The sequence below is a fragment of the Diadema antillarum genome, unplaced genomic scaffold (assembly GCF_040938485.1).
Source record: "Diadema antillarum isolate AM-2024a unplaced genomic scaffold, OU_Dant_1.0 scf00000068, whole genome shotgun sequence".
NCBI classification, from domain to species: Eukaryota; Metazoa; Echinodermata; class Echinoidea; order Diadematoida; family Diadematidae; genus Diadema; species Diadema antillarum.
The window spans coordinates 562,379-583,259 of NW_027270957.1; the positions used below are offsets into that span (position 1 = coordinate 562,379).

General features: G+C 37.5%; 1 protein-coding gene across 1 annotated transcript; it reads left to right on the forward strand.

Moving 5' to 3' along the window:
* The first annotated feature begins 11,623 nt into the window (after positions 1 to 11,623).
* LOC139716618 (metalloproteinase inhibitor 1-like) lies at positions 11,624 to 15,837 on the forward strand. The gene is made up of 4 exons (XM_071628144.1): positions 11,624 to 12,218; positions 13,073 to 13,234; positions 13,805 to 13,929; positions 15,244 to 15,837. Exons 1-4 carry the CDS (start codon positions 12,053 to 12,055, stop codon positions 15,670 to 15,672), a joined length of 882 nt encoding a protein of 293 aa, XP_071484245.1. The 5' UTR covers positions 11,624 to 12,052; the 3' UTR covers positions 15,673 to 15,837.
* Positions 15,838 to 20,881: the final 5,044 nt, after the last annotated feature.

The window sequence follows — 20,881 nt, forward strand, 5'->3', positions numbered from 1 at the left end:
ACCATGGGGAGCAATTAGTCCCACCTAAGACCTTCTTCCGGTAAGGCGTGGTCAGTGGTGTGCAGTGATGCAAGTGACAAGAAATGCAATACTCATCTCTTTTGGTGACAAAGTTATCCATCTTTTGGCTCAGTATGTGTGACAGAGCTTTTCTACTCTCTTCAATTATAATTCCATGTTGTAAGAAGGACAAATTAAAAGATATTCTTCCACTCTATCACAAGGGAAAACATTGTGTACACTTTAATTTCATGAATTTCTTGCGAGCCAAGATTCACCAAATTAAAATGTAAGTGAAAGTTCTTGTCTACACTATAGGCCTGTATATTGAATGCCAGTGACATTTCGTGAAAATTTCATGATGTCAAAAAGGCCACCAAATATAATATTTTGCTCTACGGTATAGGTTACAATTTCACATCTGAGATCTCTGAAATAACCATCAACGATTAATGAATTAAACAGTAAATAAATTACATTGAATTTAATAATCTTTTATTTTACTCTACATGGGAATTTCTATAATTGTGTTATTTTGTTGTGGTTCAGGAGTTTTATTCACTTATTAATTTCTGCAATAATTACCATGCAAAGGGGCATGAACCATTAAAATTGATCAAGCTGCAAAATCAAATTCTGTAATTCTATGGATCTCATAACATTTTTAGAACTTTGAGCAATAATCTACAATGTATTTAAATCAATCATGTCAGGTTTTCATCTGACAAAGAACACCTGCATTTTTAAAATCATACATTGCCCTAGCCAGAGTCATGCTTTGAGGTAGAGCAATACTGCATAGACTTATTTTGGGCAAAGTAAAGCTGAAGTGCATTTTATAACAGCAAGAAATAACATGAAATCAAAACTAAATCAAAATCATAACAAAATTTTCAAATAAAACTGAACACGCAAAAATGTAGCGTCGAAAGAACCCTTTCTCCCAAATCTTAAAAAAGACCAAAAACTGAGATACGCAGTACAGAAAAAGTGATGCAAAAGCAAAAACATTTTACTCATATTACAGGCAATATTTGTTTGCTAGCTTGTTTTAACATACCAGATTTGAGGGCCTTGGGGGTTTGCCAACAGTAGCTGAGGAGACACCATTGACATTGGCCTGCCATGAACAATTATGAAACATGGATGATAAAAAAGCTGCATTTCTCTTTACAAGTGAAATGCCAGAATGAGGAGTGGGTGGAGGGGACGTCATTTAGGTCACTATACTCTTCAGCATTGTCCGGACTACGTCAGCTGACTGCTGAAAACGGCAACAACCACAGAAGCAGGAAACATGGGGGAAAAAAAAGTGACAGTTGTTTGACAGTCATGACTACCTGTTCCGCTGGAGTAATCTATGTTGTCATTTCTCACTAATTAAAAAATTATATGAGGGAGGGGAGGGGGAAAGGGTCTAAAGAACAAGTTCAGATAAAACAGTTTGATGCTGTGACAGGAATTACACTTGGTCGGTCAATGATGACCAATTAGAAGAGAACAGAAAGAGATGAACACAACTGGAGACAGAAATGGTGAAGGCAGCGTGCGACTCTTCAGACTCGGCAGGAATAAATGCTCATTACTCGCAGATGGATGCTACACCCATTGAGTCCATTGTGAATAAGATGGACAAAAGGATACATGGCCATAAATGTGGATTAATAAAAACATGTGCAGGTCAATTTAATTGATTATAACTTCAGCCCCTGTGTATCCATAAGCCTTAAAATGCTGAAGGAAATAATGACCCAATTTGCTGCAACATTGCATAATTACTGTCTTTGAAATAAAAAAAAAAACAAAGACAATTTATCTTAACTTGAACATTGAAGAGCATTTATGTCATTCTCACCTACTTTGCCCCAAGGCACGTACAAGAATTACTGATGGAATATTTATGAGTGTATGTACAAACAATGTTTATCTGTTCTCTTTGGACATTCACCTCTTTTAATCATACAGTTTATATCTCTCACAAGCAGACCATCAAAATTGGGTGAGAAATAATGATGTAGTTCCTCCATGCATTTACATTGTTTTACGGCTGTCTACTGGATGCCATCGGTTTCTGCAGATAATATTGCAGAGTGACTTTACAACTATTCATCAGTGTTTGACTATCACACGCACAATGCTATTCAATTAAAGAAAGAGATAAAACAAGCAAATCATCTATTAGATAAAGTCTGTCAGCAAAATCAAGAGTTTGACTGCAAAATGGGTTAGGCACCATTTTCAAACATTTTGAAGTAAGTCCTTCATCAGATAGGGCTAAACAAAAGCTTTCCAGTGATACCCTAATTTGACAAAACAAGATATAATTTTTCATATATGATTAAATGTATTCCATATTTCTCATTATTGTGTTTGTTTTTAGTGGCATTGATCACAAACCTCTCAATTTAACAAGACTGAAATTAACTAAGTTTGTGATCAAATTCTTTAAATGTTAAATTGGGACTCTAAAGTGCCTTAAAATGAGGGCTTCTTGGCCTCAGTCCTTAAGGTCATGATAATAAATGCAGTCATGTAAAGCAACATTTTAGCCGGTGTTAGCTCCAACAACTTCAGCTGTGAACAACATGGAGCTACATACAACCACGCTCTGAAAAAGAAAAAAGAAAACAAAACACACAAATACATAATATCCGTGGGAAAAAAAACTCAGAAAAGATCACATCAAAAACTACTCAAATTAAAAAGGATGGTGGCTCTGTCTAAGGACAGAAAGAACAACACTAACAGCAGTCTGTCATTTGAAAACTAATCAAGCCATTTCAGGCAAAATCATCAGACTGCAATCAAAGAGCTTAGTTTCCTCATGGCTTGTCATGTGCTTATGAAACTATTTCACTCTCGGTAACATGAGTCTACCAAAAAATACTGTGATTTCAAGTGAGATGTAGGAAACAGAGTGGCTGGTTGCACATCACTTGCAATGAAGAAAAGATTACAATTAAAGACCTCAAAATCTGGAATCGTTATCATTATACATGGCACTCATTGTACAATTTGCTCCAGTGGGCAAGAAAGTCTAAATGACGTGAATCTGACCAGAAGATAAGATAAAAGAAATAACACTTTCACTATTTTAATTGAAATGCAGTATGTCAATTAATTCTTAGCACTGACATGTGTTTGTGTTTGTGATGTAATGTATTTTGTAAGGCAGCTCACCACAAGCTTTGCTTTTTTGAGGTTCTGCCTTCCTGTACAATAATTTCATGCATGTGATTTCCTACATAAAAAAAAGATGGAAAATAAATGTTATACAAACTTGAACTTGAAACTGACATGTCAAACAAAACCAGCTACAATCGTATTACAGTGATTTTTTTCTTTTAATCAAGGGAAAAAACAACACCAAACAGGAGAACAAAGACATGTCTTCAATCAAAATCATCAGAGCTGACAGAATGTGGGTCAAAGGTTATCAAAGGCAGCATAACACTTGTCACATGATGCAACCACATGACTCCTCTGAATCCAATCACAAACAACCGCACCCCCTGCTAACAGCTGTAAATTGTCTGGTATGCAAAGATTGCCATCGAATATCAGTGCAGACTGCTGAAATATCTCAAAGATTTGAAAGCAATCCTCATTGTTATCCACCTCCCATAAGGCACGAAAAACCACAGGATTTCTCCCCCCTTCGTTTTTAAACCAATCTTTCATTTTAGGGGCAACGCTCAGGTATTCAGGCAGTATCTGCACTGCGGAAGTGTTTGCGTGCCATTTGAACTCGAGGTGATGGGTGTTGACAGAAAGACTGCGAAATATTTGACAATGAACGTGACTTCATGTCAGGAATGGAATGGGGGAACCTAACGAGAACATGGTATCGGCTTTCTGTTGTTTTCTACACCCTACAAGAGTATGTCACAATGAGTTATGGAAGGTGGCTTGAATTTTGTCAGAGAGTAAATCATGTTGTGTTGTGGCTGACATGTAGACAATGAAATGAATTGATGAACAAAACAGGGTGATGATTTAATGAGCTAAAAATGATATAAATTGTTTGGCACCATAAAGTGCAAAACTATTGCCATGCACATTCCCTAAAATGTTTGGTAAGGAGCACAGCATGCAGTCGATTCCATACATGTTCTTTCCACATAGGAAGAATTACATGGATCAATCTTTTTTTTTAGGTATATGCATCAACTTCTTAAATGTACCATTCTAGCCACCGAGTGTAAGGCAATAGGTATTTTGAGGGCAGTGATCCTAAACATGTCATGCTTGCAATGCAAATTATGCAGACCCTGGGGGTCGAATTCATACACACTTATCAAACGAGCAGATTTAGTAATATGAACATGACGGACATAGCAAAGTGCTTCTTCACTTCCTTCTGAAACAGTCTGCGAATACGCCCTGTCTGCGAAGAAGAAGCTTCTAATTTGGTGACATTTTGTGCAGCAGGATAGCAAGATTAAAACCAAATCAAGACCACATGCTCTCTCACTCTTTCCAAGATCTTCTCTCCGTGCTACGCATGCTCACTCGTCTAGAACCACTCCGTGCCAAGATGGAATAATTTGCTCAGACGGACGCTCACAAAAGTTACGTTCAGACGGCAGGCCCTAACCTCGAGGTTAGGAAACCTCGAGGTTTAGCTCTTGCCCCCTAACTACGACGTGTGTCCACACGACGAATCGTAACCTCGAGGTTACGAAACTTCGAGGTTAAGCTTCTGCCCCCCCGTAACTACGAATGGGTCCCACTCGATGTTAAAACCACAAAACCGGAAGTTTCAGCCCACACTGCTAACAAGGCGTCTATTTATTCTTTAGTCGAACCCTGTCGGACTCGCTTACGGGTACTCTCTTTCTCTGTCATGGTATGCAGAGATAGCACTGCACTGATGACTTTATGCCTTTATGAAGATATTCGTCGAAAACATTTTTTTAGCGTCGGAGAAGAATATAGAATACAGTTTGATAGCGAGTTCGACGTGTTCAGTTTCAGAGATCAAGCGCATGGGAAGAAAAGATGATGTTGTTGTGTCATGCGTTATAGGTTTTTCACGTGTGATGTATTTGTGGTGTATGTTTGGGAGGTTGACCCGGAAGCAGAGGGAAATTGTGGGGGCCGGAGTTTACGGCGAGGTTACTCTTAACTTCGAGTTCGTTGTGTTTTGTGTCCACACGGTGCTTAACTACGAGTGGGGACCCCCCGCGGCTCGTGGTTAGAGCGCTAACCATAAGATTTCTCGTGGCTCGAAACTTCGAGCAAACCTCGAGGTTTGCTAACTACGAGTGCGTCTTCACGGTCCCTAACTACAAGCTCTAACCTCGAAGTTTCCTAACTTCGAGGTTAAGGGCTCCCGTCTGAACGTAACTAAAGTGGAGCATTCTTTGAGCAGACATACACTATTCCATCATCAAACACTGAATAAGCCTGTTCAGAGTTATATTCTACGCATGAACAGATAAAGGCCATTTGAGAAAAAAAAATGACTACATGAGAAAATGAGTTCTAATGAACGATGTCTTGGACATGGCATGAGCAGTCACTGCAGTGAAAGAACATGTTTAAACATTCAAGGGGCTTGTTTTTCTAACATGAAAGCAAATTGGGTTATGTAAGTAGACGATATCCATCTTTACATCTGTTTTGTTTCAATGGTTTGAAATTCTGGGTCATTTGAACCATCGCCAACTTCAAACTTGCCTATTGTCAGTGTGCCATGAGGGACAATTGCTCAGACACAGCACTTACGATATCTGGTACGCCTGCACTTGCTAATTCTAATTGCTAGTACCAATGCTTCTCAAAGTGTTTGGAAAACATTTTTGTTTCTCCATCAGTGCATCTCATATTGAGATTAATACGCCAAAATGGTAATGACAGGTATTCTACAAAGGTGGCATAAAGATAAAGTAAAAAAGCATTATATATTGGGTTGGATTCCATCCTATGCGATGGGCACTTGAAGAGTAAAATCAAACATAGAGAATGGCAAAAAGCTTAAAGGACAAGTTCACCTTTATAAACATAAGGATTAAGAGAATGTAGCAACATTAGTAGAACACATCATTGAAAGTTTGAGGAAAATCGGACCATCGGTTCAAAAGTTATGAATTTTTGAAGTTTTTGTGCAGTACCCGCTGGATGAAAAGACTACTGCAGTGCATGAATAACTTAGATGTCACATGCTTACAACAATATAAGGAAAATATAAAGAGAATTTCACAAAATTCCATCTTTTGAAAAAAGTACACATTCCCCTGACTCCTTACCGACAAATGTTATGGGTAATATTATTCCCCCTACCTTTAGAAAGAGGCAAGTCAAGTGCTCTTTTATTATGCGAAAAAAGTGAAAATATGTTGAATTTTCTTTTACATTTTCTTTATACTGTTGTACGCATATGACTCACAAGCTGTAGTAGTCTCCTCATCCAGCGGTTCCAACACAAAAAAATTTAAAAATTCATAACTTTTGAATCGATTGTCCGATTTTCCTCAAACTTTCACTGATGTGTTCTACTAATATTGTTACATTTTCTCAATCCTTATGTTTATGAAGGTGAACTTGTCCTTTAATATCAAATTTGACAAATGGTATGATTTTTGAGCACTTACGAAGTTTCACATCTTACCATGAAACAGTGATGTCATCAACTCACAAACCTCAAAAACCAATGCAATACAACTCAAACTACAGCTAACCCATTGAGGACGAGTTCCGAGTACTACATACTAAGGCAAGGATCTATGGGAAGTATGTTGTACCAAAATCACACCCTCCTCAACAGGTTAAAAACAAAGGATTGCAGATGCTAAATGTCTTGCAAGTTCAACAGCACAGGGAAGTACAAATCCACAGTACATCCACAGCATCAAAAACCTCTGCCTGTCAAAACTACAAACAGGACCTTTTTCTAGTTTCAGAAATCCCCCAAAAGGACGCATATTATTCTGAAAGTAGCAATTTGAATCAAGCATTGGCTGATAGACAACAAAATTGAATTAGTCTTTCAAAACAAGTAAAATTTTGGAACAAACAGAACTAAACAAAACAAAAGTGATAATAGTGTAGCCATTATTGTTTTTATATCCTTTCTGCCTTTCAATAATTCATCAAACATAATCCATTATCAGATTACTCAGGGGACTAAAAGAATGTGTTCTTAAACTTTAATCAATCATGTTTCAATGTTTGGTACCAAGAGTCATTCCTTAGTCATGAAAAAGTACTTATTTCTATTTTATTTTACTTTCTTTTTAGAAGACATTCTTTTACCAATATCAGCTGTTACCTGCAGATATGAGGAGTAACTCTTTTTTTCTCAAGAACAAAAAAATTTTAATGAAGTACAGTGCAATCCCGTCATAACGAAATGCTCGGGACCGGCAGTTTTCTTTCGTTATAACGAAATGTCGTTATAGCTGAACAAATACAATATATAACGAAAACAAGGAAACCACATATATATATCATACTCTGTTTGCTGAATACTCATCATACACTGGAAAGCTATGTGAAGTATGATGGGATAACTGTATCACAATACTGTAAAACGAGGAATTTTTGCGTGCATTTTAATTTCGCGAATTTCGCGAGCGCCAAGATTCGCGAAATTAAAATGCATGCAAAAGTTCTTGTCTACACTATATGCATTGAATGCCAGTGGCAGTTCGCGAAAATTTCATGCCGCAAAAAAGGCCATCGGCTCCAATTCGCGAAAAATTCATGCCGCGAATATATCATGTTTTACAGTAATAAACGCAAGTTCCCCTCAGAAACTGTGCGTGACACAAAGAGCGAACACAGAGTGGTGTGAAGCGTTCACCCATGCAGAGACACTATAAATGCTTGTTCCGCTACGTATTTTCGAAAGCAATTCGCATTTCGTTATAACGGAGCTCATTTCTTTTGTTTTTCTTTGTCTGTGGCGCTCGGAAAAGACTTCGTTATAATGGAAATTTCGCTATAACCGTGTTCGTTATAAGCAATTTTTTTACAATAAACTTTAGTGGTGATAATTTTGGGACCAGAAGATTTACTTCGTTATAACGAAATGTTGTTATAACCGTGTTCGTTATAACGGGAGTGCACTGTATCTAGGGAAACAACCAGGATATGATACTTCTCGCACTTTATAGGGATACCCCCAACTTTTCCAACTTCATCCAGGATATACAACACCTGTGACATTAATTCATTTTCCATGAGTTGTGTGATTTTACTGCTTTACTCCGCAATGATATATGAGTTGATACAACTAGGTATGAAAAAGTGCATTCCTGTTGATGGCCACAGAGGAGCAGTGATTGCAATGAAGACTGTTACCCCTTTTATACTGGGAGTTAGCTCGCTTCAGGTGCCGACCTGAAGCAAGCTCACCCCCAGTATAAAAGGTCAAAAAATGTTTAGCCCGAGCTAAAGTTAGTCCGCTCTATGAAGGTAGATCAGGTCCGCTTCAGGTCTGAGCTAACATCAGTATAAAAGGTATCTCGAGTTTAGCTCGAGCTAAATTCACTGACCCGTGACCGGAAAGCGTGTACGGGGCTTCCGGGTTGCCAATAATGTACGCTTACTGCTGTACTAATTGCCACCAGCGTGCTGTGTATATAGTTTGACGCACTGCATGCACTGGTGTACTAATAGCATTGTTTGCTGTTCGGTAAAACTCTCAGGGAACTCTAGGCAGGGTGTGGGAGTGATGGGTCTGGTTTTGCACGTAACCTTGAGTGGCGGTATAAAACGACTTAGCCCGAGCTAAAGTTAGCTTGCTTCAGAAGCGAGCTAAAAGTCGTGCACAATACAAAAGGGGTATAAAAGTGCTAACACCTGACTGACAAGCCTTGATCTTTCTCTGATTATAAGCAGTGTATTGTCTAGGAACCGTTTGTACATGGACATGTCTCTGGAAAGCATATAAACATGTGATTCTTTATGAATTTGCCTTTCAAAACTAAACAAATACTTGACAGATCTTTGTGTTTCCACCTATATTTTGATGAAACATCCTCAAACAGTTCACAAGTATCTCCTCCCAATTTTGTCCCTGGTGTGGTCAGTGGCTGGTTGGTCAGTATTCCATGCTGACCACAGTGTCTGACCACTGGACCCAATTATCAACAAAGGAAGGAGAAGAAGAAAAAATACAACAGACATAGACATTCTTCCAAGTAGAGAGGGGGATGGGTCAGTAGCCATTCACATGAATCATTGCAGACAATCACACATGTCATTGCCCGAGAGGGCTACAAAAGTCTCTGGCCCTCGTTCAATTTTGAAACTGCCCTTATCAAAGGCAATCATTTTAAAGCTGTAGTGCAGTTTGGGAAGCAGGTAGTAATAGAAGAAGTAATGTTAACAATTTGTTCTGATATCTGAACATTGAAAACTATGCATTTTCAAAAAATGGAAGTCAGTAAACCATGCAGGAACTTTAAGAATCCTGGGGCTTGTTGAAAAAAAAGTGTTAATTTGGATTTTATAGCCTTGAAATCCTCAGCATTTATTACCATGATTAAACAAAGATTCTCACAATACCAAAATAGAGTTTATACTTTAAAGGGAAGATAAACCCCAAGAGCAATGTGGATTGCGTGAAAGCAGCAACATTAGTAGAACACATCAGTGAAAGTTTGAAGAAAATCGGACAATCGATGCAAAAGTTATGAATTTTTAAAGTTTTGGTGTTGGAACCGCTGGACGAGGAGACTACTAGAGGTTATGACGTATGAGTGGACAACAATACCAAGAAAATATAAAGAAAATTCTACAAAAATCAATTTTTCATGAAAATTACAAATTCCATCAGCTTGATATTGACATATGTTAAGGGTAGCAATTATTCCCCCTGCTTTCTGAAAGAGGTTGGTCCATTGCTCTTTCATAATTCTAGGAAAGTGAATTTTTGTTGAATTTCCTTTATATTTTCTTTGTATTGTTGTCCACTCATACGTCATATCCTCTAGTAGTCTCCTCATCCAGCGGTTCCAACACCAAAACATTAAAAATTCATAACTTTTGCATCGATTGTCCGATTTTCCTCAAACTTTCACTGATGTGTTCTACTAATGTTACTGCTTTCACTCAATCCACATTGATTTTGGGGTTTACCTTCCCTTTAAAAAATGAACCATTTAAGAATTTGTTCAGAATACACTCAGACTGGTTAAAGTAATACAGAATTGTCAACACATTACAGTTTAAGTTTCAGTATTCTAGATTTTGTTGTTGTTGATGGAAATTACTGAAAAATACTGTATATTCTATTTTATGTTTTTGTGTATGTATATTGCTCAATGCAATCATTTATGTGTATCTATTTGTGTACTGTTATCGATTTATTTCACTGCACTTGCTTTTCTTTGTCTTTGTGCTTTTCAAATTTGTATTCAATTGGTATCTAATTGAATGCAGAGATAAATCAAATCGAATAAAAAATTAAATCAAATTGAGTCATTTGAAGACATTTAGTTCAGAAAATAATAATTTTAAATGAAATAATTGATACAAAATGTAATTGCAATTAGGCGGTTTTGCTGTAGCATAGAAGTTTCTTACCTAAAAATGATATAAGGTTGAATGGGTAAATGGGTGTGTGCATGAATAGTTATTGATGAAATCATGTCAGTATAGGTATTCTTCCAGGACACACTCCCAAACTTGAATAGATGAAGGGTAATAAAGTATTTTGAGTGGGATAATGAAATTGAAAAAGAAATTGTCAAAAGAGCATGTTTTGTATTGTTCTGCATCTTTCCAAGTAGTGCTGGTTCATTTAATACTGCTTACATCATTTCCAAGTCAGATCGACAGGAACTGTTGGTTCCTTCCTGAATTAGTGTGTGGTTTTCCTCTCATACACACACAGCAAGTGCCACGGTGAATATTTTGTGCTTGTTGTCAACAAACGTAAGGATGAATTTCCTAGAGACAACATCAATTAGTCTTGTTATTAGTATTGCTTCACAATCCATTTATGATACCACAGAGTATTTCTCATGAATATGCAAAAAAGGCTGAATTTTGGCAGATGTCGATTGTAAATTTGAGTTCGTGAATGACAAAAATGGTTTGAGGGATGAGACTAATTTTCCGCGCTCTGCCAACCATGGATGTAGTCCCAGTGTGGTGGTAGGAGGAGATGGGGATTGGCAATGCGCCTCTCATTGGTCCTGACTGGTAGGAAGATGACCTCATCTACCAAATATAAGAGACTGTCGGACCTCAAGCAGAGAGATCATAATTCACTGCCATACGCTGAGTTTTCTCTCCACAAGGTCTGCGTGCCTCACAACAAGCAGGGTGCATTTGGTGTTTTGGGGTACTCATTAGATCATAGCGTAAACAAACATCTAGCAACCACATATTTGTCCACCTTCTCATTGGTATGTCATAGGGTCATCCCAGCTTCTGTGTCAACTCAGCCGGAAGCTATTTTGCTCATCATTTTTTTTGTGTGTGTCCTCCTTTCTCTCTGCCTCTCTTCACCGACACACTCCAAGCGGCATTGGAGCATACTTCCGAGGTGTATCACAATATTTCCTCCTTCTGTATCAAGAAATGTGACCATACTAGTAATCTAATTTGAATGTAGGCACAAATTCAGGAACCTGAACAGTGTTTCTCTTTTATTTATGGACACCAGTTGACAGCATCTCGTCACTTTTAGATCATCGTGTGGGAGATGAACAACAGAGCATCAGCGCCTTGGGTCATTGTACAAAAAGGACTGCATCTCTACCGCCTCAGCCATACTTCTCTCATCTCCATCAGTGCAGACTCATCCGATACTGTTGCAGAGCCTGGAAGCTCGAAGGATTCAGACAGTTTGATACTTCATTTTGACTCCATTTATTGACAAATTTTCAGCACTTGCTGGTAGAACTGGACATCAACTCTTCCCATCATACCCTGTCACCCCATCTACGTTCTACTTTTTTTCAAACAGCCACCGGAAACAGAGAACTGTCTTTGTGCTCTTTGCTGGAAGTGAAGATACAGATACCATTGACTAATTCTGACAAAAACAGAAAGGACAACTTTTTTTCAATTGAGACACCAGGAGGAGACAAAGATGAGCACTATGATGATGATCACCTTGACAACAGTGATGACGGCGATGATGCTGGTGATGATGGTTCCAACTGGGGCATCATCATCTTCCATGCCAGTTCTCCCATTAACTTGCTCAGGATGCCCTGTCAAACATCTCCAACAACACTTTTGTGATTCAGAAGTTGGTAAGTAATAATGCATTGTGACGGTTTTGTTGGCTTGGTTTTGACATAATTTCATGAATCTTAATAGTGTATGATACTGATATTTTTTCAAAGACTTGAGCCGTTTCTGTCTTTTGTTTTGCTTTCCTATATTGACCAACAAGCTACAAAAGCTTTCTGACTTGCTTTTTGAGTTTCTCAAAAGGCAATACATATTTGCTACATCTTCACTTTTTCTGCTGATTTTCTATCATGAAATACTCAATACAGGAAATTACAGTTTATAAAATTAACCTGAAATTGCTAATCAAATATAAACAAAATGAAATGTCCTTCTTTGTAGATTGAAAACATCAAATATTATGAGTACTTTGTTCATGAGTAAATCATTTTAACTATACTAACATGCATCAAATACAGATAGTTGTAATTTGACATGGTCATAGACTGACATGGTCAGAGAAAGGCTGTACCTACAAAACTACATCCCAAAGGACTAAAACTAGATGGCTGTATTTACATGGTATTTGAAAGACCAATTTTTTATTTATCTATTTTTTTTTTTGCACTCAGAATGTGCAATGTGAAGACTTTCTATTGTCCAGGCCCCAATCATTACACCAGCTAAGCTCTCCAAACAGCATACAAATGTATATATGTCATAACTGTTTTGATAGCAAGATTAAGCATCACTTACCGAATTTGTTTTCATTGTCAACTTCATTTTTATTTTCCTTGTCAACATCATTTAATTTGTACGTGATTTTATTCAAATCCACAACAATCTGGAAAGAAGGAAATAGTGTTACATTAGGGTGGTTTCTCTGATTTGTGGGTGGCTATTGATGTTTTTGCTCTCTATTTTTTCACCTCAGTGATCCGCGGAAAAGTCAGGAATAGTCGTAAAGTGAAAGTGAGCGCCATCTACAAGGGTCTGGAATCAGTAGCAGTTAGGGGAGTGAAACTGACCCTCAACTTTGAGGCACCTCAATGCAAGAAGGCCAACCTTATTCCAGGCTCCATCTACCTCATGATGGGTAAGTCTTCCTCTACCAACCATCACTATTCATTTGAGGTACTCTTGGTATAAACAAGTAACAATTGATTGCAAGTTGAAGAAATTTCTGTTATATAAACACCTCCATGAATATACCTAAACATAAACACACCTGCTGACATGGAACATGATGTTGTATTTGGATTTCACCCCAAAAATCTATGATATACCGTAAAAATGAAGCTAAACTTCAGCTAAAAATGCATCATAAATGTGAAAATCTGTTTTAGTGACTGGATTTGCCATATTTGACAGTTTCCATAACCAGTTGGAGTAAACAGTACTGTTAGAATACACAATAAAAAATACAGCATGATATTTGTTAACTGGTCTCTCTATAGTGACACCACAATTCTTGTATGTGCTGAATGTTTTTGAACATCATTATAATGAAGTACATTTCAACCAAAAGGCACTAAATTCATTGTAAAATGACGGATTTAGTGCCTTTCGGAAGCAAGCTCTTGATATCTTGATTACATACTGTTCCGCCTATAGAAAATATGTCACTGAATCATATTTGCTTTATACCACAAATTTTCCTCCCCAGGTCGTTACCATGACGATGTCCTAAGAATCAGTGCCTGTGATTCAGTGGAGCCATGGCTCTCATTGACGTCTGTCCAAAGGAGCGGAGTGAAGGAAGCGTACAGCCTATTTTGTGATCAGTGTTCAGTAAGTGTTTTTTTTTTCTCTCTTTTCACTGACTTGAAAAATGTCATTAATTATAAGTCATTACTACCAATCAGTCCATCTCTTAATGTCCCCCCCCCCAAAAAAAAACCAAACAAAAAAGCTCTGTATTATATACATATTTTTTCTTTTAATTTCTGCACATCAAAACAGGCACAGTATGGAACCACAATGATATAAAGTGACAATTCTCTACAAACACATTTATCAAGGCTTTGATTAAGCCTCTACATGCCACATCAATTCCTGTCCACAGGTATGTGTGTGATAGTTGTGCACAGTTGATTCATTGGCATAGAAAGGGTTATAAAATGGATTAACCATTCCAAACTCACTGGCTCATGTTTTTCTGTGTCCTGCCCCTCATAAAAGCACATTTTTCTTCCTACTGTTCATCCTGTGGGTCTTGGAATTGGTGCTACCAATCTGAAATACAGAAATGTCTATTAAATCCCATGTTCAGTACCACACAAATCCTCTTCTGTGTTATTAAAATTAGCAGACATGGTATGTTATAAGGGGGTGTTGTATATTAAACAATTCCTAGTCAGGCTCAGCTTAATGATTAGGAAGTGTGATTTTTTTTCACATTTATGTGTTAAACATACAGAGTAACCATTCCTGTTTGTGACAGGATGCCTATTTCCATCAGGGGCAATTTCATTCGTTAATGAAAAGGCCCAATCCAATCACGTGCGAGAGTATCCTCACTTCCCAGAACTCTTGCGAATAAGTCCTGCATTTGAAGACTTTGTTTGCAAAAACCGATAAGTCCATTTTTGAAGATTTTGAAGTACGGCCTCTGTCACAAGGTACAAAATAATACCTTTTAAATGATATATTGGTCACTACATATAAAGATATATTTTTGAAGTTATGGTCAAAAGAAGCAAAAATTTTCTTATCATTCTCTATATTTTTCTTGACCTTTAATCGCAAATATCTCCATTTGGCAAATATGGACTTATCGGTTTTTGCAAACAAACTCTTCATTTGTTCTATAGTGGGACTAAGCACACTTGACATTCTTTAGCTGTCTCATCAATGAATGAAACTGCCCTTGCTGCAAATAGGCACCCTGTCACAAACAGGGATGATTACTCTATTTTCCTAGCAGCAATTATGTAACTACTTACTGATTATCACAATATGTACCTATACCCAAATTATCTAAATGACACATTATATTTGAATGTCTCATCTTTTTGCTATTGCACTTAGAGTAAAAATGCAGTAATCAAACCAAATCAAATCAAATCAAATTAAATCTTCATTGTCCTCTCTTCAACCATGCAGATCAACAGCACATTCTCTGTCATCCGGCCCGAGCTGCAGCAGGATTGGTCCTTTGACTACAACGAAATGAACTTTTCACCGAGTCACTACTGGCGGACGGAGGACTGCTTCTACAACCCCCTCGCCTCCAGCAGCTACGGCGTGGAGGATTGCGAGACCCAACACAGCTTCTGCGTGCCGGACGCAGACGGGCGCTGCTCGTGGCTGGCGACGGACAAGTTCAACACCTGCGCCAAGAGGCGCGAGACCAACTCGTGCATGGTCGGAATTGGCGCCATCGCGGTCCCGAGTTGGCGCTGTCGCCAAGACTGCATGACGGTGCCAAAGGGCTGCATGAGGAAACTGTGCCAGGACAGCACTGCTGGTATACTGTGTCCCTCTGAGCTCCAAGACATCCTCATCGGACCACAGATCTCCATGCAAAAATGACGCCTGATCCCGAAGAGGTTGTAGCATCAACTTTTTTTATGGTGTTTTTTGTGTTCTTGTTTCCTGACTTTGACAGCTTTCTGACAAGATTTTTAGTGCAATACTTTTTGATACCCTTGATTTTGAATTTTTGATGCATTTCTGTTTCATTTTGTCTTTGAGTTTGTTAATGATTTGATACTGCACCATTTTATGACTTTCAAACTTCTTAGTTGTGAATTTCTATTTTAAATTCCAATGTGTGATCATGCTGATGCAACAGTATAATATACTTACACAAAAAACAACAATAAACTCAACAAAATATATTCATAAGTTTCTCATTTTCAGAGGAATAATAAAAAACTTACATGTTTACAAAGATACACATGGTTTGTGCAAGCAATTTTGAGTAGAACATTGCATTATTTTTTTTTTTAATTCCTACTTAAAGCTTACAAAGCATATACCAAGAGAATTGTTCCGTGCACTTTGTACAACCATATTAACAATGTATTAATCAGATACAAAAAAAAAGTGTGAGTCATATCGATGAGGGTACTGGTATGGGATAATGACTATATCAAAGTGACATCTAGCCGAATTTGATACAATTTCAAAGCTTGCCATCTAACAATTCTCAAACACACACACACCTCATTGAGAAGAAGTAAGTGCAAGAGGCGGACGTGACATGCTCATGTGTGGGCTGTTACCAGACAGTTGTGAATGTGTCCAATATAAGTGCAGTACCAGCACAAATAGGAGCAGGTTCTCAACACAAGATTAAGGATATTAATTATTTCACACTTGCTTTTCCACTGCTCAGTACTGTGTATGAGACAGTCACTCAAATTGCCTCTCTGAACCCTTTGAAGACTAGTCCAGATTATACTTAGGCAGTTGTCTGTGGGAAATGTGTGTTGTAGCAAAATCAGTCCGTCCTCCATGGGTTAAAGGTGTGACTAATGCACAAACTATTCATAGTTTTTCAAAGTATCTGGCTGATATCATATTGGTGTATTCATCTGTACGAGTCACCATCTTCATCAGAACAGATTTTGAATTTAGTCTAATCAACTCAAGGAGTGCCATTTCACCATGTCAATGTCATATGACTATTAAAACTAGGACGCTTTTAGAATTGTGATTTGTCGATGAACTATTTTTTTTTTCTGTTAGATGCAGCACTGCCTACTTAAATGTCCAGATCATTGACTTATGCAATTTTTGTGCTTCAAACACCATGAAAGGTAAAAGTAGTATTAGAAATTGCAGATGACAGACAAAAATTGGCACTACCAAAATATTACTGACCTTCCTGTATGAAATCTGGATATATTAACCATAAATTATGATTCACTTACATATTTTGATTTCTGCTTGTTTGTAAGCTAAACTGTGTTGGTTTTTCATTAAGTTGCCAATTCCGCCCTTTTGATGCAAGTCTTTACTACAAATGGCAAGCAATGCTACTAATGATTAATTACTACTCTAATGTATCAGTATTAATGTAATTTATATATTAAAAACAAATTGTGAATGATTTGCATTCATTTGAAATATTTGTCCTTCTGTCTTATTCAAAACAAACTGTTAAAGTGCATGTGTATGTGTGTGTGTGTGTGTGTGTGTGTGTGTGTGTAAAAGGGCATATATGTTTATGTATATGACATTGATTAACATGGAAAGAAAGTTTACTTGAAACATTGTATGTAGAGTTAGAGTAAAACACATGATGGTATATGCGGTTTCTACAAAACAAAATAAAGAAAATACCAACAACATCGATATTTCATCAATTTCATCAATATTACTTGAATGATTTCTTCCCCTCCCCCCAACAAGAAAAAACAAACACGTAAACAGAAGAGGAAGCTCTTTTGATACAAGTTATATCCACACCCTCACACAGGGTAGTGAAAGGTAGAAAGCTTTCTGGTAAGAAATTTCATTCATTTCCCTCAAAACCCTTTCCACGACTCTTTCATTTCTGTAATGTGGTGCTTGCTCACAGAGGAAATCACAAATACTGGAAAAAAAAATCTTTCTTGTTTCCTTGATGTGAACGCATATTGTATTTTCACTGCGATATGAAGATGTTAGGTAATGTCAGCAATGTATAATATGCACTTGCAAACTGCTTCCTTCTCTTGTTGTCAAGCTGGTCTTTGTAATAACAAAGCATATTCAATATCAATACATTTTATCTAATGTAGAGAAAGTAGCTTCCGGTAATTAGAATTAAAGATTTGATTATTCTGAAGAAAAATTACTTTAAGCAAATAATGAGCGGGCAGACTTTCAGAGTATAGATGGCAGCAGCTATTTACTTTTGTACAAAATAATTGGCACATTGGCAGTTATAACATTTTCCATTATAACTGCTTTATAGAAACTCATAGAGTAGTCAATAATTTAGAATGCATACAAATAGTAGCTGATGTCGTCCCTGTGTTGTTACTGGCAATTACAACATTCAATCATGATATAAAAGCAATTTTGCAGGTGTGTCAAAGAGAAAACAATAGGGTGATTTATATACACTATTTACAATATATCATGCATGCTGATCAACATATCAGATGATTTCTGTGCCAAAACAATGGCATCTGTCCAACACCTGATGTTGCTGATGATGTTTATGCGCCGATTGTATCGCCATGGCGACTGACAATTGCTGTGATACAAGCGGATGGCTGTTAAATTCATCATATTTGTGTGCCAAAAAATGTCATGGGCTATGAGGGATGTGGGGACAACTTTCGCTCTAAACGAGAGGAAGAGGAAAAAACAAAAACCCACAAAAAGAGGGGGATGGAGAAGAAGTTACAGTTTATACAATTCTTTGGTACAAATTCAGACCGAGATATTCATGATTAAAAGCCGTAGGGATATATTGGCTTCACAGCCAACTAGCAAGGAGATTAACAGTTAAGGTCTTAGGTTTGTTCCTCTTTTTCCATCTTTTTCTCTTACACATGGTTGGTCACGATGAAAATTTATCACTACAATCTCGCTATGAACAGTAACAGTTAAACATACTGTACTGTAAAACCAGAAATATTTGTGGCATCAAATTTTCGTGAATTGCAGCTGATGACTTCTTTTGGGGCAAGAAGTTTTCACGAACTGCCACTGGCATTCAATGCAAAGTGTAGACAAAGCACTTTTGCATCCATTTTACTTGCACAAATTTTGGCTCCTCGCAGAATTTGTGAAAATTTCATGCACATGGAAATTTCTGGTTTTACAGTGGTATAATCTCCCATGGCTTTCATTTACATAAAATCAAAAGTAATTCAATATTCCCATATTCATCATGTATTTCTTCAAGCTTTTATCTATATCTATCAAGTTAGGGTTATGAAAAAAATCTCTCCATGGAGGGCACATATTGTTACAGGTGCATAATCATAATCATAATGATTCTCTACTAGATTTCATTACCAGTCAGGTTAGCTGAAGCAAGGAGCTCCTTGGCTGAAGCAGAAATTTGTGATCGATAATCATCGGGTTTGAGTTCTCTATACGGGTGCTTTCTATAGCCTCTGCAATGCAGGAGTGTCAAGTCAATTCATTTCTACATACATTGTAGAATCCAGTATGAATGAGTATGGCATATACAAAGTTCTGATTGGCTACAGCTCTACTAGCTAATGAATAATTCATCAGTATTGCAGCACACACTCCTCATCATGTATCGTTGTCCATTGCTGAATGCGCATGTGTACATGTGCACGAACACACACACAGACACACACACATAAAATCAGTAGGATTTGCACATCACCATCCAAGGCAAATGCCCAACTTACAAATGGCAATGGCTGTGACAAATGGTGCTGTTTCATTGGTCAGAAACTTATACCATATATGGGCAGAGGGACAGCAACCAACAAGTGCATCAGCCAAACAGCCATTCACATGTACCCAAAAGAGATTGTTTGATTATTATGAATAGGGGTGCATAAACTCATGAGGGGGGGGGGGGGGGGTAATTTAATTGAGACTGACTTGATTGTTACTTGTGGAGTGATTGAAACTGAAATGGCCATAATATGGTGACTGTAGAGTGGATTTTCTTATTTCCTGAATTCACTAAAAATATGTTGCAGTTATGCTCTGCCCTAAGATTGAAGGCATAGTTTTGGAGATTTGTAACAATAGCATATTGGTGTAAGCTAAGACCAAATACAGTACACATGTTTTCTCTTTGGTAAGTGACCATCCATTTCCCGGACACTTTTTGTTTGTTTGTATGAATTATACATATTTGTTTTTCTTTTGCTTAAGGACCACCAATAAACAACTGCATCTATTGTATTTTTTTTTTATGTCAGAGTTAAAAAAAAAAAAAAAACCCTTAGAAGAATGAATAATAATGCATTCCGCTAGATCGGGGGGGGGGGGGGGGGGGGGGGGTGTTTCATCAACTTATTCAGCGCTGACAAGTTGTCAGTCTCTGACAATCACCATAGTAACAGTCAGTGACCAGAGCATCTCAGCCAATCAAAACCAAGGATTTTGCTGAAATTGTCAGCGCTGACAAAATTGATGAAACACCCCCCAGAACTTTAATTCTTGGAGGGGTGTATCTAATAGCACTTCCTTATTCTGACTGGTTGGAGAACATGCGCCAAATGTGAGAGATGATACTCTGTGAGACATGACAACTGGAAAACAAAATCACATTTTGAATCAATGCCACATGACTTAATGGCATTTCCTTTTTAATCACCCAAGCATTAATTGATTAGCTTGTAAATCGACACTGAATTAGCCATTTTACCACAACTTTCCCAAAACGTGAACCTGGGGACAGCCAACGTTTCGGCTGATCTATTTTATCTTGTATTTGTCAGTTTACAGATGGACAGAACTAACAAAAAAACAAACAATAGCATCACTTTATGAAACCATGGTTCAACATTTGACGTGAATGAATGAACGCGTGTACATGCACAGGAAAATGGATGCCAAATTGGTAATTACGATTAATTTGGTTATACAACCACACATTTCCTGCCACAATCTTCAAGGGAATCTTGTCTAGGGTATGCGTGTCTCAAACATGAGATACACCCATATTTTTTTTCCCTTCTTATTCTTGTAGACAATATTTTACTGCCTTGTTAAATGCTCATCCCCTTGATCGTTATCAACTTTGATAGCCACTATTGGGCGCATTCATTAAAAAAAGAAATGTTTGAGTTATCATATTTGATTG